This window comes from Chlamydomonas reinhardtii, chromosome 10, assembly GCF_000002595.2.
Source record: "Chlamydomonas reinhardtii strain CC-503 cw92 mt+ chromosome 10, whole genome shotgun sequence".
NCBI classification, from domain to species: Eukaryota; Viridiplantae; Chlorophyta; class Chlorophyceae; order Chlamydomonadales; family Chlamydomonadaceae; genus Chlamydomonas; species Chlamydomonas reinhardtii.
In genome coordinates this window covers 4,957,769-4,982,119 of record NC_057013.1, presented here as the reverse complement: position 1 = coordinate 4,982,119, position 24,351 = coordinate 4,957,769, and the positions used below count along the sequence as shown (strand labels likewise).

At 62.5% G+C, this 24,351-nt stretch overlaps 3 protein-coding genes across 3 annotated transcripts; 2 read left to right on the top strand and 1 right to left on the bottom strand.

Moving 5' to 3' along the window:
- Positions 1 to 91: 91 nt before the first annotated feature.
- Positions 92 to 15,143, bottom strand: CHLRE_10g455190v5 (uncharacterized protein). Its single transcript, XM_043067046.1, has 27 exons — positions 14,745 to 15,143; positions 14,436 to 14,519; positions 13,547 to 13,633; positions 13,098 to 13,142; positions 12,493 to 12,585; positions 12,060 to 12,148; positions 11,682 to 11,734; positions 11,321 to 11,511; positions 10,734 to 10,953; positions 10,408 to 10,518; positions 9,567 to 9,835; positions 9,207 to 9,323; positions 8,806 to 8,862; positions 8,419 to 8,508; positions 7,420 to 8,121; positions 7,128 to 7,220; positions 6,616 to 6,660; positions 5,919 to 6,014; positions 5,427 to 5,580; positions 4,815 to 5,104; positions 4,372 to 4,437; positions 3,991 to 4,077; positions 3,660 to 3,729; positions 3,046 to 3,323; positions 2,594 to 2,701; positions 1,344 to 1,400; positions 92 to 1,137 (listed from the first exon to the last, which is right to left on the bottom strand). The coding sequence occupies exons 1-27, from the start codon at positions 14,790 to 14,792 to the stop codon at positions 904 to 906; spliced, it is 3,834 nt and encodes a 1,277-aa protein (XP_042920443.1). The 5' UTR covers positions 14,793 to 15,143; the 3' UTR covers positions 92 to 903.
- A 110-nt stretch (positions 15,144 to 15,253) lies between these two features.
- On the top strand, positions 15,254 to 18,619 carry CHLRE_10g455150v5 (uncharacterized protein). The gene is made up of 3 exons (XM_043067045.1): positions 15,254 to 15,413; positions 15,743 to 15,881; positions 16,065 to 18,619. The coding sequence occupies exons 1-3, from the start codon at positions 15,315 to 15,317 to the stop codon at positions 16,082 to 16,084; spliced, it is 258 nt and encodes an 85-aa protein (XP_042920442.1). The 5' UTR covers positions 15,254 to 15,314; the 3' UTR covers positions 16,085 to 18,619.
- A 134-nt stretch (positions 18,620 to 18,753) lies between these two features.
- On the top strand, positions 18,754 to 23,316 carry CHLRE_10g455100v5 (uncharacterized protein). The gene is made up of 9 exons (XM_043067044.1): positions 18,754 to 18,862; positions 19,374 to 19,471; positions 19,790 to 19,854; positions 20,018 to 20,071; positions 20,384 to 20,482; positions 20,764 to 20,877; positions 21,179 to 21,259; positions 21,598 to 22,014; positions 22,339 to 23,316. Exons 2-9 carry the CDS (start codon positions 19,450 to 19,452, stop codon positions 22,471 to 22,473), a joined length of 987 nt encoding a protein of 328 aa, XP_042920441.1. The 5' UTR covers positions 18,754 to 18,862; positions 19,374 to 19,449; the 3' UTR covers positions 22,474 to 23,316.
- Positions 23,317 to 24,351: the final 1,035 nt, after the last annotated feature.

Below are 24,351 nucleotides of genomic sequence, written 5' to 3'. Positions count from 1 at the left end.
GACCAGCCTGGACTTGGAGGAACGGCCGCTCGAACGCGCGGCCGCCGGGGGAGTGAGCGAGGGTGCGTGCCGCCCCAAGAAAGGTGTGGGGAGAAGGCCTGACGGCGGCCCTACCTTACTTGGACGGGCCACCCGCCCTCGCTCGCTAGCTCGCACACCGCGGAACTAACCGGGAATCGGGGACCGCGGCGGACGACAGCATGAAATACTAACAGGCTTATACCGTAGCACATCAACGCATACTTCCATTCATTCCAGCTGTCTTGCTTTGCGCACCAGTACTAGTTTGTCCTGTCTTGCTGTGCGCACCAGCATTGTCCATCAGTACTCGCACGCGGTTGCGGTTGCATTGCGGTTTCGCCGCCCGCCGATCACGACCAGTCAGATCACACACAAACACACAATCCCATCACTTTAACGAACAGTGCCACTACGTACAGTACTTCAGCGCGCGCGTTTACAGCCGTCCGCGTCATTGTCAGAACACAAGAAACGCGCGCATCCTCTAGCCGCGAAAGATGTCCCTGTGCGGTGCCCCGGCCCCCGGGCCCCATCCTCCGCCCACGCCTCTCATACATCACACCCACCACCCACCTGCAGGTGCACCACCACCAGGCCGATGCCTCGCGCACCCATGTCCGTTCCTGAGCGCCTGGGCCCGGACCCCGCTGCAGCCCGCCGCGCCACCACCACCATCACACCTGCTGCTCCCACAGTCCCTGCCGCCATCCTGCGGCCCTGGCCCTGCCCCCCCCCCACACACACCACACACACCGCCCACACACGTCCACACGTCCCCCCCTGCACAAACTCCCCCAACACACACACACACACACACACACACACACACACACACACACACACACACACACACACACACACACACACACACACCGCCCCCACCTAGGGCACCACCCTCTGCAGGTAGCCCCCGGGGTGGTGCGTGTAGAAGGGCTCGCGGTCCCGGTCCAGCCGCCAGCGGCCAGTGGCAGGGGTGCCGGAGGTGCCGGAGGCGGAGGTCCCGGTGCCGGCAGAAGTGTCTGCGGTGCCAGCCCCGGCGGCGCCGTGGTGTTTGAGGAATGCGGACACGGCTGCTCGGGGGCCGCCAAAGGCACTGAAGCGGCTGATCTTGGTGTCCTGTGGTGTGTGGGGTGCGGTGTGGTGTGGTGTGTGTTGTTTGATGCGGTTGTGTGATGTGTAGCAAACGTCACCAGCCTAAAACCAGCAGGCTTCAGGACCATGTGTGCCTTCTGTGTGCAGTCTGTGTGCCTTGTCTGCCGCCACATTTACTACCCGGCGCCTCCCGCTCCTCCCCCTTCCCCTCCTCCCCCTCATCCCCTCACCTGCACCACGCAATAGCTGCCGTTGGTCACCAGGCCACACAGCGCGTCCATCTCAGCCTGAAGGGGGAGGTGAGGAGGTGAGGAGGTGAGGGGTGCTTTGTTTCGCCCGCTTGCTCGGCTCAAGCCAGTTGCCTCCAATCACACACACACTATGGAGCTGGAGGCTTGAAAGGGATCAGCCCTTAGGAGAAGCGCGTGAGCACTAACATGAGCCACTGAAGCAGTGGCATACGAGAGGGTCAGCGGGGGAGCTTAGTGGGCAGGCGAAGGGTTTTTTTGTTTTACGCCCGTGGGAGCAGGGCCAGGTTTGCGGGGTTTTTATGCCTGAGAGGGTGTATTGGTTGCTGCAACACCCCGGGTCTTACGGCCTGGACCGGCCTAGTGGCCAGACGCGTTTGTGGCTGCCCTTAGGCATTGTCTGCCCTGGCGTCGAGAGCTGGTTAGGTTGCGGTTGAGGTCGTGCAGGCTGCCGGGTCGTAGGACTCAGCCCCGCAGCCACTGTGGTCGTGCTTTCGCGTGCTGTCGCGTGCTGCGTGTTTTGTTATGTTTGCTGTTTTTTGTCTGCCCGCCTGGTTTTTTAAGAGGTAGCTCGCCCCGCTGGGTCTGAGGTTGTTACACCGGTAGTAATTCCGCAAGGATTACTGGCGCGGTGAAGGGTCGGAGTGCGTTGCCCTGTGGACTCCAGAGCTGTTTGCGCTCTGCCGGGGAAACGCCAGGTCACGGCAGCCCTCGTTTGAGAGCCCTGTCGTTGGTTATACCAGATACACGATTCACGTGATCTGGCAGAATAACCGTGGAAACCGTAGTCACACACACACACACACACACACACACACACACACACACACACACACACACACACACACACACACACACACACACACACACACACACAGCCGCCCCCCACGCCAGCTCCGTATCCCCCCTATGCGTTGGGCTTGGTTTAGTTTGGGCTGGTACTTACACACACACACACACACACACACACACACACACACACACACACACACACACACACACACACACACACACACACACACACACACACACACACACACACACACACACACACACACACACACACACACACACACACACACACCCAGGCCCCCCACCACCCCAGCCAGCCCAGCCCGCTCTCTCCCTCACACCCCTCCCCTCCCTGCGCCCGCCTCCCTCTCCCACACCCTCCGCCTCCCTCTCTCCAACCCTCCGCCTCCCCTCTCTCACCCCCCCCCGCCCCCTCCTACCCGCACGTGCTGCGCCTCGTGGCCGCTGTCCAGGAACACCACCACACGGGCCGCCGCCGCCGCCGCCTGCCGCAGCTGCTGCAGCACAGGGGCACTGGTGGAGGAGCCCTGGAGGTGGTGGAGAGGTGGAGGAGAGGTGGGGTAGGATGGGGTGGTGGCGGGTTGCGTTCATAATTAATAAAGAAGAAGCGGAGTTGTAGCCAGTGTGGGGGGCGGTGGTGGGATGGGGTTGCGTGGGGTGTGTGTTTGGATAGGTTTTCGTGCTGGCAAGACCTTTGTGCCCTTGGGAATCCGGTGAGACAAGTCAATGTGCCCTTCAACACGCGCAAGCAGCCACACGCTACCGCACACATAAAAACACACTCGGCGAACACAGCCAAACGCACACTTACACACACACGCACACACACAACACGCTTTGATGTCCTTGTGCTCTTTTACCCCACACGCACCTGGATGAAGGTGACGTACTTTCGCCACAGCGGATGTTGCGTGGGGTCGGCTGTGGGCTGTCCCTCCCCCGCCCAGTGCGCCTTGGTGGGGTGTACCAGGTCCACACTCAACACACGTGCCTGACGGCCGCTACTGCCGCTACTGCTACTGCCGCTGCTACTGCCGCTGTTGCTGTTGCTACTGCTACTGCTGCTGTTGCTACTGCCTTCCCGGTGGCTGTACTTCATCAGCTCAAGCACGCTGGCCCAGATGAGGGCGCTGCCGCCGTTGGCCGTGCCTGCAGCAATAACAGGAGAGGGGGCGGGGGCAGTAGCGCTAAAAAACAGCAGGCGGCGGCCTCCAGCACTCAGGCGCGCACACACACACACACACACACACACACACACACACACACACACACACACACACACACACACACACACACATACACACACAAACACATGGCGCACTGCTACATGCCGTACCCTGGCTTCAGCCCACATCTCACACCTCACCGACGCCTTGCGCAAAGCCCCGCCTCCAAAGCCCCACCCACCAACGCATTCCACGCACGCACGCACGCACGCACGCACGCACGCATTCCACCCACCCAGGCACCCACCCACGCACGCACCTGTCTCAATGATGAGGTCGGGCTGGACGTGGTGGATGATGTCGGTGAGGGCGTACATGTCGAACGGGTTCTGTGTGTGGGTGTGTGTGTTTGGGTGTATGTGTGTTTAGTAGGAGGGAGGGCAACGGCGTTGGCAGGGGGCCGGAGGGGCAACACGGTGGAACGAGCACAGCAGCCAAGAGGGCGGCCTACCACACACACACACACACACACGTAAACCCACCCCACACCTTGGGCTTTCTGATAATAACTGGGACTTTTTCCATTGGGCCCAGGCACATACCCCCCCCTCCCCGTACCGCTTTTCTAGTCATCCTCGCCACCCGCCCACCTGCTGCGCCACCGCGCCCAGCCAGTACTGGCGCTTGAAGGCGGCCTCGGCCTCGTACAGCAGGTCGAACAGGAACAGCAGCCGGTCCTTTGGGGGGGGCGGGGGGGGGGGCGGGGGCGGGGGCGGGGGGCAGCGTGTGTGTGTGTGTGTGTGTGTGTGTGTGTGTGTGTGTGTGTGTGTGTGTGTGTGTGTGTGTGTGTGTGTTGGGGGGGCTAAAGGGGCGTGTAAGAAAGGAAGGCGGGGTGTGTTTGTTTGTGTTTTGGGGGTGGCTGGGGGAGTGCGTGTGTGCGTGAGAGAGGTGGTGGGGTGACCGCCACAGAAGTAAGAAACCCGGGGTGCCCCTCCCTCGCCTCCCCCCCCCTCCCAAAGGCCCCAACCCACCTGGTGTGCATCGGGCACGTTGAAACGCACGTCGTCGGGGCTCTGGGGCGGGGCCACAATGCGGGCCTGTGTGTGGTGTGGAGTGGGGGTGGGGTTTTGGGGGGTGGGGTGACACACGTGTGTATAGCATATGGTGATGAGTGGCAATGCAGCCGGCAGCAGCAACAGGAATGTTTGGTGGCTGACAGCAGCAGTGAGGCGCCACGCCCATCCGCAACATCCGCGCACGCACGTCCGGCCCACCCGCTTACCATCCCCACACCGCCCCACCCTACCCCACATCCCACTCCGCCGCGCACCGCCCCACTCGCCCCTACACCCGTCCACTCCTACACACTTCCACCGCCACACCCCACTCCGCCGCGCACCGCCCCACCCTTCCCTACACCCGTCCACTCCTACACCCGTCCACCCCTACAACCTGTCCACCCCCCGCCCCCCACCTTCTTGAGCCACAGGCCGTAGGGGCTGTAGGCGGGGTGGGCGGGGCACCAGCCCGGGTCGCGAACCACACGTCGCACACTGGCCCGCACACTGGCCTGCGCGTAGGGAAACAACCCCACCGCGCCCAGCAGCGTGCTACTGCTACTGCTGTTGCTGTTGCCGCCGCCGCCGACGGCACCGGCGTTGCTGCTACTGCCGCTGCTGCTACTGCCGCTGCTGCTGACGAGGGCGTCGGGGCTGCAGTCCAGGCCGGGGCCGAAAGCGTCCTCTAGATTGGCACCCAGCAGGGCTGCGAGTGGATTGTGGTGTGGGATTGTGGTGTGCCCGAGTCGCTGTGTTGGTCGTGAGTTGAGTGTTACTCACGAGTGTTACTGTGTTCCGCGTTACCTTAGTGCTCATTGTTGTTGTTGCATGCAGCAGTATTGTTGTTTGCGGTTCGGCAGGTTTTGCGTTTCCTGGTTTCAACAGGTGTAAGCCGAGCTTCAAGCCCTGTTGCCCTGTGCGGGACCAATCTCACTCCCCTCCTCCGCCTGCCCCCTCACGCTCCATCTGGGAATGGTGTAAACCAACCCCTCCCCCACCTCTCATCAATCCCCACCCCACCCATTCACCTTTGACCTGCTCGCTCATGCACGCCGCCGCCACCCTCAGCGCGCCGCTGCCGGGGTTGGCTCCCAGCACCAGGTGCCGGCCCACCGCCGCCGAGGCCAGCCGCTGCCAGCGCCAGTAGCGCGGGTCGGCACTCACACGCCGCAGCGCCGCCCGCTGCAGGCAGCAGGGGTTGCAAGCGCGCGAATGATGTGTGTGTATATGTGTGCTTGTGTTTACACGCGCGAATGAGAGGGAGAGAACGAGAGTGTGTTCCTTTCCTGCATCCTCCTCGTGACACTTGCTGCCGACATCTGTATGTATGACCACCCCACCCCTTTCTTGCTGCAACTGGCGATTTCCTCCAGGAATGGACCCCGCCCTACACCCTACACCCTACACCCGCCCACCCCCCCCCCACCCTACCCCTACCCCTACACCCGCCCACCCCCCACCCTACCCCTACACCCCCCACCCCCACCTGCCCCCCCACCCTGCCCCCAGCCTGCCCCCACCGAGTAGGCGGTGTCCCAGCTGCTCTCAATGAGCGCCTGGTTGAGTGACGGCACCAGTCCCGAGGCCAGCGGGAAGCTGGAGCCGCCGTCCAGCGACTGGGGCCCAGGGTGAGGGAGGGAGGAAGAGGGGAGGGGAGGCGGGCAAAAGGGGGTGTGCAAGGTTGAAGGTTGGGAACAGGATACAAGCAGGGGCATTTGATGAGTATGAAGGGTAGGAAGGCACAATGAGGGGTCGTGACACAAACATATACACACACACACACACACGCACACACATACATACACACACATGCACACATACACACACGCACACACACTTTGCCTGTGAGTGAGAGGTGTGAGAGGAGGCGGGGTTATGTGCTGCTTCGGACGGGTGCTGTTGGTGGCGCTGTTGGTGGCCCTGGTGTGCGGCATGCGGCCGTGGTGTAGCCGCACTCCCTCCCCCACTCGCTTCCCCACTCCCTCCCCCACTCGCTCCCCCACTCGCTCCCACGCTTCCCCCCCCCCCCTCACTCGCTCCCTCCCCCACTCCACTCCCTCCCCCCCCCCCCCTCACTCGCTCCCTCCCCCACTCCACTCCCTCCCCCCCGCACACCACTCGCTCCCCCACTCGCTCCCTCCCCCACTCGCTCCCTTCCCCCACGCGCTCCCTCCCCCACTTCCTCCCTCACTTACTCCCCCACTCCACTCGGCTCACCGACACGGGCACGCCAGTGGCCTCACTCAGGGCCGCCAACAGGTCCTGACAGGGGTTGCGACGTTATAAGGCATTGTGAACAGAGTGTAAGAGCATCGGTGGGAAGGGGTTGTAAAAACAAGCCCACAGAAAACCAAGCCCATCAGAGGGGGTGTGCCACGTGGATTATCGTCGCTGTCAGCAACACCATCAGCTGCACACGGGTGTGCCCCGCGTGCTATGCCCTGCTGCCCTGTGCGTGTTGCCACGCCGTGCCATTGTGCTGCGCTGCTCCATCTCTCGTGCTGCCCGCCAGCAAGCCCCCAATGGTGTCCCTCCACAATGCACACACGCACGGTGCGGACCCCTTCCTCTTGCGCTTATCTAACAAACACATGCACACACGCACACGCACACGCACACGTCAGCCAAACACACACACACACACACGCACATTACTCACACACACGCACATTACTCACACACACGCACATCACTTACACACATACACACACAAAAACACACACACGTACCTTCTCCAGTGACGCCTCCAATGCGGTCAGCCGCGCCTCGCCGTCGCTGGCGGTCCCCAGGTGCTGCGCCGCCGCCGCGTAGCAGGTCGGCGGCTGCAGCGGGGGGTTGCAAACATTGGTACAAAGGTACGGGGGGCGGGGGTTTGGCAGCAGGGTATGGCATTGGGAACAGTGGTGAGGGTTCCATGCATGACTAGTTAACATGATACAGGTTAAAAAAAGCACGCACACGGACAACACGCACACGCATCCCCCCCCTACACAACCCCGCCCCCGCCCCCGCCCCCCCCACCTGCCACGCCACGCCGTGTGAGTACTTGCTGGGCCCCAGCAACTCGTACAGGTTGATGGGCACAACGCCCTGAGGCAGCAGCCGCCGCCCGCCACTACTGCCGCCACTGCTACTGCCGCTACTGCCGCCACTGCTACTGCCGCCACCGGCGGCGCCGCCGCCACTGCTACTGCCGCCACCGGCGGCGCCGCCGCCACTGCTACTGCCGTCGCCCGTGGCCTGCTGCAGGCTGCGGCTTGCCACCGCGCCTGTCACCGCCGCCGCCGCCGCTGAATCTGCCGCTGAATCTGCCGCTGCCCCATACGTTGGGTCGCTTTCGCTGTCATCATCATCGTAGTAATAGTAGGACTCCTCCTCCCCTCCTCCCTCCTCTCCCTTCCACTCGCCTCCCCCCTCCCACTCCCCTTCCTCCTCAGCCGCTGCCGCCGCCGCCTGTGACCCACCGCCAAGCCCGCCCAAGGAAGCAGCCGCCGCAGCCGTCGTCGCCTCATGCAGCGCCCTCCGACCACCCACTGCACCTGGCCCTGCTGACCCCGCCCCCACTGCCGCCCCTGCCCCTGCCCCTGCTGCTGCTGCTGCTGCTGCTGCTGCTGCTGCCGTTGTTGCGGTGTTGGTGTTGGTGGTGTTGGTGTTGGTGGTGTTGCTGCGGCGCAGGTATCCGCCCACGTGCTGCGAGTAGAAGGGCTCACGCAGCCGGTCCACCTGGGGGGGGGGGCGGGCGGTTGGGAGGGGGCGGTTGGCGGTTGGCGGTTGGCGCATGGGTGGTTGGCGGGAGCGGGATGAGTGAACCAGTTGTACACACACACACACACACACACACACACACACACACACACACACACACACACACACACACACACACACACACACACACACAAAGCAGAGCGAGCATACACAAAGCAGAGCGAGCACACATTGGCAAACACACAGTACTTCCATCCCACACCACCGCCCAGCACCCCCCCTTCTCCACCCCCCCCCCCCCCCCCACCACCCCACCTGGAATCCCAGCTCTGGGTGCGCCTCCAGGAAGCGGGCGATGGCGGGTGTGGGGCCGTCCACCACACTGAAGCGACTGAGCTTGGTGTCCTGGGAGGGAGTGCGTGTGTGTGTGTTGGCGTGTGTGTGTGTGTGGGGGGGGGGGATATGGCGAGAGGGAGGGAAGAGGGGGTTGCGTACTTGGTAAGAGAAGATAGGAACAACAGATCGCGGGGGTGGGCAGGCAGGCAGGCAGGCAGGCAGGCAGGCAGGCAGGCAGGCAGGCAGGCAGGCAGGCAGGCAGGCAGGCGGGAGGGAGGTCGCGGTCGTGCGGTCGCCACGTTGTCCTCCCCAACATGGAGCCAACAACCTTTCCCCCCTCTCCCTCCTCCTCCACCCCCCACCCACCTCCACGATGCAGTAGCTGCCCGGGGTGACCAGCGGGCAGTAGCTCTTGGCCTCAAGCTGCGGCGGGGCAGCAGGGGAGGTGGTAGCAGGGGAGGGCAGGTAGCCGAAGATATGGATTGGGGGGCGGAGTGGGTACAGGTATGCATTGCCAAAGGCTGTTAGGCTCCGGCAAATGGCCAGCCCCTTTACCCACCCTCCCTCCTTCCCCGGCCGCGTGCATATAACTTTCCCCTCCCCATCCCCCCTCCCGCCCCCCCCCCCTCATTCAAGAACGGCTACCTCCCCCTCGTTTTAGTTGGTTTGCTTTAGTTTGGCCTGGCATTTATAACCCCTCCCTCCCCCTCCCCCCCCCTCCCCTCCCTCCTCCCCCTCCCCCAATCCCTCAACCCCCCCCCCCTCACCAGCACGTGCTCCTGCGTGTGGTCGCTATCCAGCAGCACCAGCACCGGCCCCTGGGCGGCGGCGGCGGCGGCGGCGGCACGCACCTGAGACAGAGCCGCCTCACCCACAGAGGAGCCCTGGCAGGCATGAGATGGAGGGGTGGGGGAGGAGGTAGGAAGGGAAGGGGATTGTATTTATGATTAGCTAGGAAGAAGGGGAGTTGTAGCCAGGCACATGGGTACAGCAGGGGCGTTGAGGAGGGGAGAGGGAAGGGCGCTGGGCAGTCAGGGCGGGAGGCAGCGGGAGAGAGGCAGCAGGGTGTCACAAACGACAGCCAGACACAGCTCTCCAGCACGCTCCCCCCCCCCACACGTACGCGCCTTTATGAATGTGACGTATTTGGCCCACAGGCTGTTGTTGACCGGGTGGAAGGTGTTAGTACCTGCCCAGCTGGTCAGACCCGGCTCGTTCACATCCAGCGTGATCACGCGCGGCCGGTAGCTGCTGCCGCTGCTACTGCCGCTGCTGCCCTCACTGCTACTGCCGCTGCTGCTACTGCTATTGCCGGTGCTACTGCCGGGGTCCGTGCTGAGGCTGTTGAGTTCCAGCATGCTGGCCCACAGCAGCGCGCTGCCGCCGTTGGCTGTGCCTGCAGCAGCAGCAGCAGCAGTAGCAGGAGGGGCAGCAGGGGGCAGGGGTTGGGGTTGGGGGCGGGGGTTACATTCATGATGATTTAAGAAATGAAGGCGTAGGGGGCGGGGGCGGGGGTTGGGGGCGGGGGTGCACGCCACGGTGCCGTGGTGAGATGTTGTGTTGCGACATACGTGCTGCCTTAACCCCCGGCGCTCTCTCGACACACTCTATCCTAGCGCTCTCTTACACACTTGATTATTCATGTCCACGCCACGCCATCACAGCCCCTGCTACCACCAGCCACCTGTCGCCGTGTTGGCTTCGGCATGTAACCACCCTGCTCCACCCAACCCAACGCCCTCTCCAGCCCCTTTTCCCCCGCCCTCCTCAGCCCCCCAGGCCCCGCCCTGCCCCGCCCCATCCCCTTTTAAACCCCCCTGGCTTCTCTTTGCGAGCGGTGAAGATAATCCCAGCCCCCTCCCGCATCCCCGCCTTCCCAGCCCCCTCCCCCAGCCCGCCTTGGTTGATTTGGCATTGGTAAACTACTCCCCTCCCCCACCCCTCACCCATTTCCCCCCTCCCGCTCACCCGTCTCTATGATGAGCGCCGGCCGCAGTCGTGTGATGAGGTCGGTGATGACGTACATGTCAAAGGGGTTCTGCTGCACCACCGCGCCCAGCCAGTGCTGGTTCTTGAAGGCTGGGGGTTGGGTGGCGGGGTTGGGTGGCGGGGTTGGGGGGCTGGGGAAGGCGAGTGTGTGGCAGTGTGTGGCAATGGGTGGCCGTGGGTGGCAAAGATGGCAATCAGACCACCGGCACAGAGTGCGGCCAGTACCGACAACCGGCATACGAAGATCTCAACCAGATCCGGACCGGCCAAACCCACTATCCGACCCACCAACCAACATAACCCACCATGACTAATCTCGTACATCATGTCAAACAGGAACACCAGCCGGTCCTTGTGCCGGTTGTCAAACCGGAAGCGCTGCTGGCCGCCCGCAAACACCCGGTTGAGGATGCTACTGCCAGGGCTGCTGCTGCCAGTGCTACTGCCGCTGCTACTGCCGGTGGTGGTGGCGTTGTTGCTGCTACTGCCATCGCCCGGCGGCTGCAGCCGCTTCATCAGCCGCTCCTGGGGTTAGGTAGGGTAGGGGTTAGGCAGTTAGGGGTGTGTGGGGGGTTGGTGGCGCGGGTGCGTGAGAGGGCATGACAGGGTGGCAGGGTGTGCCAGGCGGCAATGCGACACCCACGTGAAGCAAGCAGGCGACATCAGGGCTCGACTCACACGCGCCCTTCCCCTCACGCCTTCCCCTCCTCTCGACCATAACCCAAACAAGAATAGGATTCCCCATGCCCCCATGCGCCTTAGTGTCCACGCACCCAAAACAAAACACTGCAGAGGCTCCACACGCGCACACACACACACACACACACACACACACACACACACACACACACACACGCGATCAAAACCCCACACCCGCCCCCAGCCCCCTCACCTGCTTGACCCACTTGGCGTACGGCGAGTACTGCCAGCGCACCGAGCACCAGCCCGGATCCCGGATCACGCGCTGCGACACGGTTTGGATCTGGATGTTTGGATCCAGGAAGTAGCCCATCTTCGCGATGACGGACGAGGCGTTGCCGCAGTCCACGTCAGCAGCCACCTTGGACACGTTGCCCACCAGCGCTGTGTGAAGGATGAGTGGGGAGGGGGAGGGGGGCGGGGGGACGTGGGAGGGGACGTTTGTGTGTGCATATACGTTGGGGAATGAAAGCACGTATACGTCCCGCCGCCCCACCCCACACACCAGCACACACACAAACAACACACACACGCACGCAAACGCACGCACGCACCTGTGATGGTGGCGTTGGGACACGCCATGGGCAGCTGCTGCGTCGCCGGGTCCCTGGGGGGGGGGGCAGGCGCGTGTGGGGGTGCGTGTTGGGGAAAGTGTCCGGCTAGGGGGCCCAAACATGAAGGGCGTCACAGCACCTGCCAGCGTTCATGTAAACTCAGCTTGGTTTTGGTTTCGTCTGGGCTGGTATTTACAATACCCGCCCCCCGCGCGCCTGCCTTCCCATTCCTACTGCCCCATCCACACCGCTCCCTCCTCCACCCACCGCTTCCCCCTCCACCCACCTGCTCCCCCCATCCCCCCACGCCTCCTCCCCCTCCTCCTCCTCCCCCTCCTCCCCCCTCCCCTCCCCTCCCCCCTCCCCCCCCCTGCCCACCTGTTGAACACGGTGTATCTGTTGATGGCCTCGCTCTGCAGCTCCAGCCAGCGCCAGTAGGAGGCGTCCGAGTAGGCGCCGCGCATCGCCTGTGTAGGGGGGTTACATTCATGATTAATTAAGAAGTGAAGTCGTAGGCAGGTGCAGTCGCATAGTAGACGTGTTGTAGGGGGGCCGGGAGGCGGGGCGGGGAAGCACGAAAAGAAAGGATTACACTCCATGCGTGCGTGCGTGCGTGCTTGCTTCCGTGCTTGCACGTGCGCGTGCGTGTACATTCGAAGAAGCTGATGAAGAACAGATGGCCTCCCCTCCCGGGTAGTTTGGCTTGGGCTAGTTTAGTTTGGGCTGGTAACTACAAAACTACAAACCCCCCGCTTTTCCGCCCTTTGCAGCCCCCTCCTTCCCTCCTTCCCTCCAGCCCCCTCGCCCCCACCTTCTTGCGGTACTCGTGGTCGTGCTCCAGCCGGCCCTGGTCGAAGCCGGGGATGCCGTACAGCTGCGGGAAGCTGACGGTGCGGTTCAGCAGCTGCGGGGGAGCCGGGGCGCAGAGGCAGGGGTTTGGGGTCGGAGTGGGTATGGGGTCGGTGAGGGGTGAAGGGGTCAGGGGCTCGAGTGGAGTCAAGGCGCAAAGCACATCACCTCTCCCCCCTCCTCCCGAAAGAAAGCCTTCCCAGGAAAAATCCACCTCGACCTGCAGCGCTGCCTTGCCGCACCTGCGGCCCCACCCCCAGCCCCTTGCCCTCAGCCCCCAGCCCCTCGCCCTCAGCCCCCAGCCCCCAGCCGCACCTCGCCGCACCTGCCCCCCGCCCCGCCCCCAGCCTACCCCGCCCCGCCCCACCCCAAGCCCCGTGCTCGTGTCTCGCCCCTCGGGAAATGGTGAGAAAACAATGCCCCCCGCCCCCACACCCCAGAACAGACGCATCTGCAGACCCCCTCTCCCCAACCCAACCCCCCCCCCCCCAACACACACACACACACACACATGCAACGTTTTCCTTGTGCTCTTTAACACACACACATGCACACAATGTCACGCACCTGTGGGGGTATCCCCGTGGCCTTACTCAGCGCTATGATCAGGTCCTGTCAATGTGTTTGTGTGACAGAGAAGAACAATTGCGGTGAGTGTACGTGTGTGCGTGTGCGTGCATGCATTGGATTGTGATAAAAACATGCCAAGTGGACCCAAACAAGGGCGTCAAAGGAGCCCCAGGGCTCAGGCCTCTGGCTGCAAGCAACCAAGCCCCCATGCCACCGCATCCGAGCCGCATGAATCAAAGCTCGTTGGGGCAAGGCACGCAGGCAGAGTTACTCCCCGTGGGCTTTCACCCACACCCGGTGGTCCCTCCACATTCACCACATTCACCAGTTCACATACACACCCACGCACGCACCCACACGCACCAACACACACACTCACTCACACACACATTCCAACCCACCCCCCGCACGCCATAAAAAAAACCCCACACACACACATTCCCCACCTGCTCCAGCATCGCCTCCAGTCGGGCTATGTTGGCCTCGCTGGGGTCGTCCATTCGCTGGCTCACTGGCGCGTAGCAGGTGTCGGGCTGGGGAGCGAGGAATGTGTGATGTGTGGGTGTGCGTGTGGGTGTGAGGTCGAGGGAGAGGAGGGGTTACATTCATGATTAATTAAGAAGTGAAGTCGTAGGCAGGTACAGTTGCAGCGTAGACGCGTTGTTACCGATGTCCGTGAAGTCCAGCGGCCAGCTCCAGCGCGTAGACCCGCCGCTGCTGCTGCTGCTCTCCCATTTTGTCTAAAGACTATTCTAAGTAGGTTGATCGTATTGTAGTAACGTCAGTAAGATGATCACGTATAGCTCAGTAGCGCTCGGATGCATATGCGGATGCGAGTGCAACGCGACCGCCGCTGGACTTTCCTATACCCGCCTTGCTTTGTACTCACCTGCGCGCCACGAGCGCAGGCGCCGCACCGGATACCGCGCCGCGCATGTAGGAGGGGGAGAAGGCGGTTGGGGAATTGGGGGAAAGACGTGTGAAAGCGGGACTGCCGTTCAGATGGCGGTTTGAACAAGGGACGAGGGATGAACGAAGCGAAGGAGGTGTGGCTCAGCCCGCCGGTGCTCTTGTGCATGTTGCCCCCCCCCTCGAAGAGTCAAACGCCAGCCCACCGACACCAAGTATAGCCTTCATTCCTCAGCCCGTCGGCCCATATGCCGGAACCCTCCCCGCACCCGCACCCGCACGCCCGCACACCCGCACACCCACACAGCCACACGCGGCAGTGCCCTCCCTCCCCGCCCCCTCCCGCACCCCCCATTCCCTGACCCGCTGCCCCCATTCCCTAACCCGCTGCCCCCCCCTACACGCACACGCACTGTCCCCCCCCACCTGCCATATGACGCCCTTGGCGTATGCGTCCGGCCCCAACACCTCGTACAGGTCTATGGTGACGGCCGCGTCGGGGAGCCGGCGCTGCGAGTTTGTTTTAGGAAGGCAAGAGGGAATGGAGGAGTTTAAGGAGGGAAGGAGCAGGTAAAGGAGCAAGGAGACAAGAGACGTCGGTTGTGGGAGGAGGGAAGGTTGGAAGGAGGGTGCGATGGGAAAGGTTGAGGGAGACTTGAGAAGGGTGTTGCACGTCGGTATGGGCGTCGGGACCGAAGTGCGCGGGGGCCAGTCACGTTTGACCAGCATGCCTACCATTCGTTGCTGCGCGCCGCGCTCCTGTGCAGATACTGCTGCAGCCATTAATGCTGCCAATAGCAGCCGAAGCGACCTCCGCGCATGCATTCTGTCCCCACGATCGGTCGCCTCGCCTCGCCTAGGCACGGTTTCCTCAGAAGGCGCCGATTATTGAAGTTTCAGCATATAGATAGCCAAAGTGGTCACAGCAGAGGTCCATTGCTTTTGCCGGCTAGTCCAACACAGGCCCGCAAGCAAACTGCAACGTCTGCAAGTAACGGGCTAACTAACAAACAAAACCATGTGCAATGACACTTCTTGCGTCTAATGCACTTGAAAACAGCTGGCTTGACGCGGAAACCAAACTGCAATACTTCAGAATTAGTCGTATTCTGCTGGAATGGCTAGTTCTTAACCTACAGTATAAGCAGCAAACTGCACAAAAGTAAAGCAGCCGAAGCCACAAGTAAGCGCTCTTCCCGCCTTTGCTGCCTGCAATCGGCTGCCCGCAATCGGCAGCCCTTCTTGTTCCCCCGTCGCCTTGTTTCTCCAAACACTAAAGCACAGCCCCCTTACAAACACAGCAACATGACGCCGAAACGAGTTCAGGCTGCTTCCTCTAGCGCGCTGGCGCTAGCGCTACTGGCCTGCGCCTGCGCCTGTGCGTTCGGCGCGAAGTCGCCGCAGGTCCGTGCGTTGGCAGCACTGCAGGGATGCTTGAAGCTTGCGCGAGCTGCTTAGGGCCTCACACAGCGGCGCCGCTTTTCCTAAGCGGCGTTGGTCTCGAAAAAGCGAGGAAGCTGTCGGAGGCGGAGGCCTGACCCAGGGGTCATGCCGTCACGCACGTTGCCACGCTAACCGCGCACGCACGTTGCCGCTTTACAGAGCCCTTGCGTGTGCGTCCCCGTCCGCGTATGCTTCGCTTCGCCCACCCCTTACGTCCGCCCGGCCACCCCTGCACCCACTTACAAGTTTCTTTCTTTCTTTCCGCCCTGCCTGAAACCGGCGCTGCGCAGAGCTCTTCCGTGGCCGGCGGCGGCGCCGCCCCCGCCGCCGGCGGCTGGAGTCCGCCCGCCTTCTGCCGCGGCAAGGACTGCCCAGAGTACGAGATCCTGCAGACCCGGGACGACGTGGAGCTACGCCGCTACAAGAAGGGTGGGCGAGGGAGGGGAAAGAGTGTGTGTGTGTGTGTGTGGGTCGGGCGGGGCGGGTGGGTGGGTGGGTGGGGAGTAGGCGAGGAGTGGAGACGTGTGGCAAACAACTACCAGCACCTGCCTTCCCCAGACCACCCCGCGCTGGTTGGAATAATAATAATAATAGGTACTCCCTGCATGACAGGGCGTGTTCTGCGGAGGTAGGGGTGTGAGGGCGTGAGAGACCACCGCATAGATGGTCTCCGCCGCTGAGCCCCTGTCCCCCAAGTGAGAGAGGGGAGGTTGCCAGTGCGCCTAGGCGTACTGGGCCTGGCCCCTTTCCCACAGCGGGTCATACGGTTTTATGGTGGTCTCCCGGGCCATTTGTGGCTGTAGATTTCGCGGCGGAGGGCTGTGATGGCGGTTGTGGTGTGGACGGCGTGCTGAACTAGTTTACGGCATGTGTTGTGTGCGGACTGTGTGGGGCATCCGAGTGTTTTGAGGAGGGCATGAAGGTGGGGTGTGACCGTGCCAGTATGGCCAAGGCTAATTATAGTGTCTGGGCTGTACATCACGTCCCAGCCTGCGTCGCGGAGAGCGGCCACGAGGTCTTCGTGTTGTTGCAGTTTCTCTGCGCGTTTGTCCGGGTGGTTTAGGTCCGAGCAGTATCCGACTTCTATGACGTAGACCTTATGGGCGCTCCTTTGTCGGCGTGTGCGGGGTGCACGGGCTGGCAGTCCGGACATGTGCATCCGGAGTGTGGGAATGACCAGCAGGTCTGGACGGAGCTTCTTACGCACGCTCTCTGGCGTGCTGGGGAGCATCCACGCAGGGATGCGGGTTCCCCCGCTATAAGTGGGGGCATCCTTACCGGCGTCCATGTACATAACGCAGCCTCCATAGTGGCCCTGACTTATTGCTTTCGCTATCCGCTGGACAGCGCGGTTGTGACGCGCAATGTAGGCTGCTTTCATGCGTGGGTGGGTGCAGCCGCCCAGGGTGTGCGTGCCACCGTCGTCGCCGCGGCACAGGGGGCATTCGCCGCCTGCGCAGCCGGGCATGGGGTGTTTTACTCTTGCGGCCCGCTTGGCATTCCAGGAGAGGCCCCAGCGGTATTTGAACGCGCAGCGGGCCTCTTCAAATGAGAACTTGTCGAACAGGTTTAGGCCGTAGCGTTCGTCGATGTGCTTCCTCGCTGCCTCCCATAGTTCCGCGTACAGTCCTGATTTGGTATAACCGGTCGCGGTGGATTTACGGGCCATTTTCTTCAGGTCGCGATTGAGGTCGTTGGCGTAGCGCAACCGTTCTTCCAAATTGCCATTGTGCTCCACAATTTCCTTCTGGGCAATCCATCCCTCTAAGGGTTCATATGGGTGCGAGTATAGAGTTTCTGTCGCATCCGGCTGCACTGTTCTGGTGGCCACAGCCTGTGCCGCTTCATCCGCTTTCTGATTTCCTACGCATGTGTCTGTCTGGTGCGAACGTACGTGATAAAATGATGTCTTGTGTCCAGCTAGGGCACGTTCCGCAAGTTGGTCGACTATGGTCCCAAACATCTCGCGGTGCTTGCTTACGTGGAGTGACTCGGGCTCCATAATGGCGCGACGGAGGATGAACAGACTGACAAGACTGTCGGTGTAGACCCGTAGGTGAGGTGTGTCGCGATGGAGGCGGAGCGCCGTGCGTATGGCGGATGATTCACACCGAAGGATGGTGCTCAGGGGTGTGTTGAAGGCGATGTCTTCATCAATGTGCGTGGTGCGGTTGTCGCTGGCGTCCCAGACCGCCGCTCCCAGGCCCGTGTACTCTCGTGTGTGTGGTACTTTGCTCCCGTCGGTAAAGACCGCGGAGCCTCGTGTGGGTGCGAGCGGGACATAAGCGCGGTAGAGGGTTGCAAGCTCCGTAGGGGATGGTAGGGTGGGGGCATCGCGAGGGGGCTGGGGCTGGGGCGTCTGGCTGCTCTGGGCGAGGATGCGCCGTTTTAACTTCCGGGGGGTTGGGGGCCACGGGTTGGGTGTGTCTGGGTCCGTGGGGGGTTTACGGGTAGCTAGGTGCGGGGTGTGCCCGAGCGCGTCCGCTAGGGCGAGTGCAAGCCCACTCTCCAGGGCCTGATTGAGGAGGAGGCGGCCCCTTTCGTTTGTCACGCACAGGAGGTGGAGTCCACGTCGGTGAGCGGGGAGCTCCTGCGGCTGGCCTAGGCCTGAGGCCAGGCCTGCCCAGGCGTGCGCCGGTTTGATGTGCCCCAGGTCGTGGACCAGTGGGTGTTGGAGCCAGGCTGTGTAGCCGCTTGTGTCGCCATACGGGACCACCACGACGGACAGGTGCGGTGTGTGCGGTGTTGCCGCCTCGGCGCTGGCGACCGCCCACGCCATGGCCAGGCTGGTGTGCTCGGGTTGTGGGGGTGGGTGAACGAAGGAGATTCCATCTAGCGTGCGGCTGTAGCAGTCGTGGGCGGCCCCGAACTCTGAATCTTGCGGGTGGGTAGTGTAGTATGCTGGGATGTCGCAGTGGGCGTTGAGGGGAGATGCGAATGCCTCCGTCTGGAACTTGATATGGGACGTGAGCGTGGACATCAGGTCGGGGCAGAGGGTTACCTCGTGCGCTGGGTTGGTGGAACTCTCCTTGTGGCGTTTGCTGGGGCGGTACCGTATAATCAGGGAGGCCAGAGCGGCAGCAAACCTTTCCGGGGGGTGAGTGGGGTTAAGGGTCCTGTACCGGGCGTGGAGTAGGGCAAGTCGGGCAGCGCTAACGGTTCCTATGCAGCGTCCATCCGGGCCGTAGACCCTGGCGGGGGGGTCGGAGTCTTGGGGGAGGCCGGACGGCGTGCCTGTGGCGCTGCCCGGCTCACGTGTGCCCATTTGAATACAGTATTGACCTGTCGGGTGGATGTCTGTGTCCGGGTTACAGGATTTGACGTCGATGGTGCTGCACCGGAGGATCGCACGTTTGCGTGCGGCTTCGCTGGGTGCTGGGTCTCGCCATCTGCCCTGGCGCTGCTTACTGGTGAGGTGATTGTCAAGGGCGGGAGGCGGGGTAGGGTCAGGGGGCGCGTCTACGGCTTGGGCAAGAGTGTAGCGTGCCAGGGCAGCCGCCCACCCGGGGTTTTGGGAGAGTGAGGAGAGGGGGTCTTCCGTTTCAGCCCAGTGCACTTGGACCATGAAGCGCCGGATGCCTTGCCCCCATAGCCGGCACGGGGGTTTGGTTGTGCTAGTGGTGTTGTAGTTCTGTAGCTCGTAGGCTCGGAGGATGCCGTTTGTGGTCAGGGTGGGTTGCCACCGAACCCTATAGCGACAGCGTTCTGCCCAGGGGGGCTCCTCGGGCGGTGGGCCCTGCTTTCGTTTTCGCTTGGGCGGCGGGGCGTTAGTTTTGTGGGTCATGGGTCCGCTGACGACGGCTGCGATAATGTCGTCGCGGTTAGTTAGATGGGCGGTGATGTGCTGTGCTGCCTGTACCCCAGCGATGGACTGGGGTAGGCGGCCATTCAGCGCATTGTCTCTGACTTTGCGCCACGCAGGGCGGGAGCTTGGCTGCGCGGCTGCGCTGTCTCTCCTGGGTGCGGCTGCCCGTGTGGGGGCCCGCGGCTGAATAGCATGGTGAGTGTACGGGCAGCGAGTGGGTTGGGAGCCGCGTTTACGCCGGTTATGCGAGTGTGCGGGCGCGGGCGGTGGGGCTGTGGCGGGGCAGCCATCGGGTAGGTACAGCCGCTGGTACGTGGGAGCAGCAGGTTGCTGGTATGGCCGGGTATTTAGTAGCGCGTGGACCGTGTGGGTGTGTGGGCCGGTCCGCGCTGGTTGGTAGATCCTGTTCGCCGCTCTCTCCTTCCGGCTGTCCCTCCCCTCCCCTGCACGTGCTCCACCGGCCAACGCTTAACATGCCCTCCTCGCCCCCTCGTCCCCCGGTCTGCCGCCTGGCACACGCACGTGCACGCAGCCCATTGGATTAGCACCAACGTCACGGGCGCCAAGTGGGGTGACGCCTACGATGAGGGGTACCAGGTGGGCGGCGGGTGGGGGGGGGGCGGGGGGCGGCAGAAGAGGCAGGGAGAAGGCAGTAGTATGGGTGGCACCCTACATACGTGTACTGGTGGTCCTTACTGAACATGGTAAGAACACACACCACAACACCCCGCACACCCCACCCCACCCTGCACACACACAGCGGCTGCAGGACTATGTCAAGGGCGGCAACGCGGACGGCCGCAAACTGCCGCAGGTGGGGTACGAGCGAGTGTGCGCACTCTTGTGTGTGTGCGTGTGTTATCACCACGCGTACCGGTACCTACCATACACACACCCATCATTGCGCTATCCTAACCTTACACACACACACACACACACACACACACACACACACACACACACACACACACACACACACACACACACACACACACACACACACACACACACACACACAAGAGTGCGCGTTGGCTCTACGTGCCGTGCCTACTAGAAACATACGCATCATGCCCATCATGGCGCTTTTCCAACACACCCACACACACGCCCAAACACACCCCCGCAGACCAACCCCTCCTTCACGCTGGTGTACGTGTCCGACCCGCGCGCTCACGCCCTGTCCTCCACCTTCACCATCGAGTACTTCGTGCCCTTCGAGCTGCAGGTGGGGTGGGGGTTGAAAATGGGGGGTGCGTGTGCAGGGGCTGTGTGTGGCTGTGTGGACAGGAGGAGGGTTGGTGGGAGTGGGTGGGGCACAGGGCAGGCGTGTCTATCTGTCGGTTGCATGCAGGTGGGAGGCAGGAAGCCGATGGAGGGCATGCATGCTTCGTCCCGCTGTACGCACAATGATGTCAACTTGTTTGTCAGTTACTTGCTTCCCCGTGTGCCTTCATAACTAACGCATCTATCCTGCACACGCACACACACACGCACACGCACACACAGGACACGCCGCCCGCGCCCACCTCCACCGAGCTGGCCGTGACCCCCGTGGAGCAGCAGGACGTGTGGGTGCTCAGCTTCGGCGGGTTCGCCACAGAGGACGTGGTGGTCACACGGGTGAGAGAGTGTGTGTGTGTGTGTGTGTGTCAAAGAGCACAAGGAAAACATTGCGCAAAGACAGTGTATGCGTTGCATGCGTGTGTGTGTGTGTGAGTGTTTCTGTGTGCCAACAACTTCATTTACCCTCGCCCCAAAGTTCCATGCACCGCCGCCGTCGCAACCAACACCTTTGATCCCATGCGCCACAGCGCTGCGTGTCTCCCTGTGTATGCGCTTCCCTAACCTCCCGACCCCCCAACCCCCCACCCCACCCACCCACCCACCCATCCACACACACACACGCATTGTTCCTGCCCAGGGTTTTGAGTTCCTGGCCAACCTGACCGGCGACGGGCTGGATGTGGCCACCGAGTACTTCGGGGTGGCGCTGTACGACCAGGTGGAGTGGGGGTGTGGTTGGGGTGTGTGGGGGGTGATGTGCGTGTGTGTGTGTGTGTGTGTGTGTGTGTGTGTGCGTGTGTGTGTGTGGGGTGGGGCGGGGGGCGTGTGTGAGGGGGGATGGAGGGCAACGTGTCGGTGGTGAGTCCTGGGTTCCCTCCAATCCCCTTTCGCACGCACCATGCGCCCCGTGCTGTACACCTGTGACACCACGACCACCAGTATCCACACCTACCTCCACCCCACCTCGACCACCACCCCTCCACCATCCACGCCACTCGGCCACCCCTCCAACACCCACCCCTCCACGCCTCCCCCTCCTCCGCCCCCCCCATGCAGCCTGCCCGGCTGCTCAATCGCCACAACGAGCTGTGGGTGTGGTCCAAGGGCCCCGCACCCAGCACCACCACCACCACCACCACCACCACCAGCGCCAAGAACGGCAACGCCAAGAACTGCGGCGGCGCTGACTACCGTGGCCGCAGCAAGAAGGCCCAGCAGCAGCAGCAGCAGCAGCAGCAGCAGCAGCAGCAGCAGCAGCAGCAGCAGCAGCAGCAGGCTTCCGGCGGCGGCGCCTTTGCCAGCAGCTTTGCTTCAAGCAGCAGTGGCGGCGATGGTGAGGAGGATGATGTGCGTGTGGTGATGGAGCAGGCGTGGCAGGCCGTGGGGCGGGACGGGCGCGTGCGCGCCGGCCGCAGCTCCTACGACTCGGCGGCGGCGGCGGGCGGCCGCAGCCAGCAGGGGCAGCAGCAGCAGGTGAGATAAGAGGGCGCGGGCTATGCTGGTGGGGTGTTAGGCGCGGGCTGGTGGGGCAGGTATATTAGGGGAGTCCCCGGCTGCATACAAGGTAGCTCTGGCGGCGGCTTGGTTGGGGCTACTGAAGGGAGGGAGGGTTGAGGGATGTATGAGTGGGAGGCGCACCTGCAAATACGGCGGTATCACTCAATGTGTCGCACGTGTCCGCACCTGTATGTCGTTTTGCCCCGCGCGCGTCGTGCGCGTGTCGCTACCCCCACGGCTTGACCACCACACGCCCCACCACCACAACACCCCACACCGCCGACACCATCAACATTACAGGACAGCGCTGACGGCGGCAGCGGCCCGGGCTTTGAGGACGTCCGCCGCGCACGAGAGAGCCTGCGGGACAGCATTGAGCGCATGATGCGCCGCGCACAGCAGCAGCAGCAGCAGCAGCAGCAGCAGTTCGCGTGAGAGCTACGTGCGGCAGGCTGCGACGATGCCGTTATGTATGTTTGGAGGCAAGAGAAGGAGGCAGATTGCGTTTCCATATTGCTTGAGTTGATACCGCGGTTGCGTCGTGGGGCCTGGCTGGCAAACTAACATCAGGTTGGCGAGGTTTCGGCGGGTTCAAAGTGTGCTGCTTGTTTGTTGCTTGTGCGGCTTGGGGTACGGCTTGATGAGGTCCGCGGCGGGAAACCATGCATGCTTCTGCTCTCCACACCACCGGCCTCGAGTGGACTGCTGCTGCTTCTGGCTGGTTGCGTCTGGCTACTGCTAAGATTAGGGCCGGGCGGGGCGTCTGGGCAGCAACCGCAGGGGCCGTTTCGGCAGTTCGGTAGCCGGGGACCGGACTTGGAAGTACGGTAAGACTGCAACCCGCCGGAACCCGCCGTGGCGAAGGCGCTCCCGCGGCGATTATCCAGAGGCCCCCACGCACCCGCCAGGCATTATCGTAAGCAAGCAAGCAGCCAAGCACAGGGCAGTGTGACTGTGTGAGTGTGTGTGCTGGGGGGGGCATGAAGTGCTGCGGGCTAGGCTGCGGGCCGCGGTGACGTATGCACGCGTGTTGTGTGTATGATAGATGTGTGTGTGTGTGTGGCTGATGTGCGAGGTGGTTGCGGAGTTTTGTTGGTTGACAGCTAGCTGCGGAGCTGCCTGTGGCGCTAGGAAATCATGGAGGCCGTGTTGCATTCTTTTCGTCCGTAGTTGCCGCTTCCAAGACACACACAGTGGACGTGCCGGCACGGCGGGCACACAAATTTCTGTGTTTGCCAGTAAAAATAACATCTGCGGTATCGTAATGTGCTAGTTGAGCTGTCCCCAGCACCGTGCAAAGCAGCGCCTCTCTCAATTCACACTTCCGTTACAAGCAGGGCTTGCGCATGCATGACCGGCACCAGGCGTGTAAGGCGGGCGACCGCGCGTGCACCCAGCCGCACCGTATCGCCAGTGGCCTCAGTGTTGTGCTGCGTTATCCTGACAGTAAAAGGACTAGCTAGCAGATGACAGACCATCGTTTCCACAGCACCGCACTACAACTATCCCCCCTCCAGATGAGGCGTCCCGACGAATTCAACACGCAGATACGGGAGCAGAGCTGCGATACTCCACAGTTCAGACGTATCCCCGGAAGCAGAGCCTGCATACTTCCGTGCCCAGCAGGTGGCGCGGATCGAACCCGTGACTTGAGGATAGCTGGTCTCGATACCACTTGTTGTGCTGCGTTATCCTGACAGTAAAAGGACTAGCTAGCAGACGACAGATCATCGTTTCCACTACACTCAGCGGCCTCAGCGGCCGGGCCCTACCTCCGCCCCCCCTCCTCCATTGCGCTGCTACCAAGGGCCCAACAGATGCTGCCGTCGGCTGTTTCGACTCCTTCTCCGCAGTCCACAACTACCAGGAGCCATCCCTCAACCAGGTAATGCAATCGCCGCCTTTGAGCGCCGCGCCGCATCACGCGTGTACTTCCGCGCAGGCGCGTGCACGTGCCCCAATCCCATTCCTAATACCCCCCTCCCTCAAAAGTGCACGCATACAGTGCTATCGTCATACCAGATGAAGCAAGAACTTGAATAACAACAATAGTGATTGCGCTCGCCACATGCCATGCGCGGCGTGCAGCAACTGAGAAGCATCGTCACCATCACCAATCACCATCACGATCATATCACCATACCACCACTATCACCATATGCAGTGCCTGCCATGCTACCCACAAACACCTGTGGACACCCCTATAAACCCCACGCGTGAGAGCGCGAGCTCTGCATGCAGCGTCTCGCAACTAGCGCCTCCCTTCATCACCACACACGCAATTTCAAGTCAACCAGCAGTAGAGAGCGGCGC

Excerpts from the sequence above, each read along its gene's own strand:
- CHLRE_10g455100v5 (XM_043067044.1), top strand. The coding sequence starts at position 19,450 with ATGGTGAGTGTACGGGCAGCGA. Across the intron at positions 20,072-20,383 it reads ACGGCCGCAAACTGCCGCAG|ACCAACCCCTCCTTCACGCT; the intron begins GTGGGGTACGAG and ends ACACCCCCGCAG. Across the intron at positions 21,260-21,597 it reads GGGTGGCGCTGTACGACCAG|CCTGCCCGGCTGCTCAATCG; the intron begins GTGGAGTGGGGG and ends CCCCCCATGCAG.
- CHLRE_10g455150v5 (XM_043067045.1), top strand. The coding sequence starts at position 15,315 with ATGACGCCGAAACGAGTTCAGGCTGCTTCCTCTAGCGCGCTGGCGCTA. Across the intron at positions 15,414-15,742 it reads TCGGCGCGAAGTCGCCGCAG|AGCTCTTCCGTGGCCGGCGG; the intron begins GTCCGTGCGTTG and ends GGCGCTGCGCAG. Across the intron at positions 15,882-16,064 it reads GCTACGCCGCTACAAGAAGG|GGCGTGTTCTGCGGAGGTAG; the intron begins GTGGGCGAGGGA and ends CCTGCATGACAG.
- CHLRE_10g455190v5 (XM_043067046.1), bottom strand. The coding sequence starts at position 14,792 with ATGGCTGCAGCAGTATCTGCACAGGAGCGCGGCGCGCAGCAACGAATG. Across the intron at positions 8,122-8,418 it reads ACCCAGAGCTGGGATTCCAG|GTGGACCGGCTGCGTGAGCC; the intron begins GTGGGGTGGTGG and ends CCCCCCCCCCAG. Across the intron at positions 3,324-3,659 it reads CGACCTCATCATTGAGACAG|GCACGGCCAACGGCGGCAGC; the intron begins GTGCGTGCGTGG and ends TTATTGCTGCAG.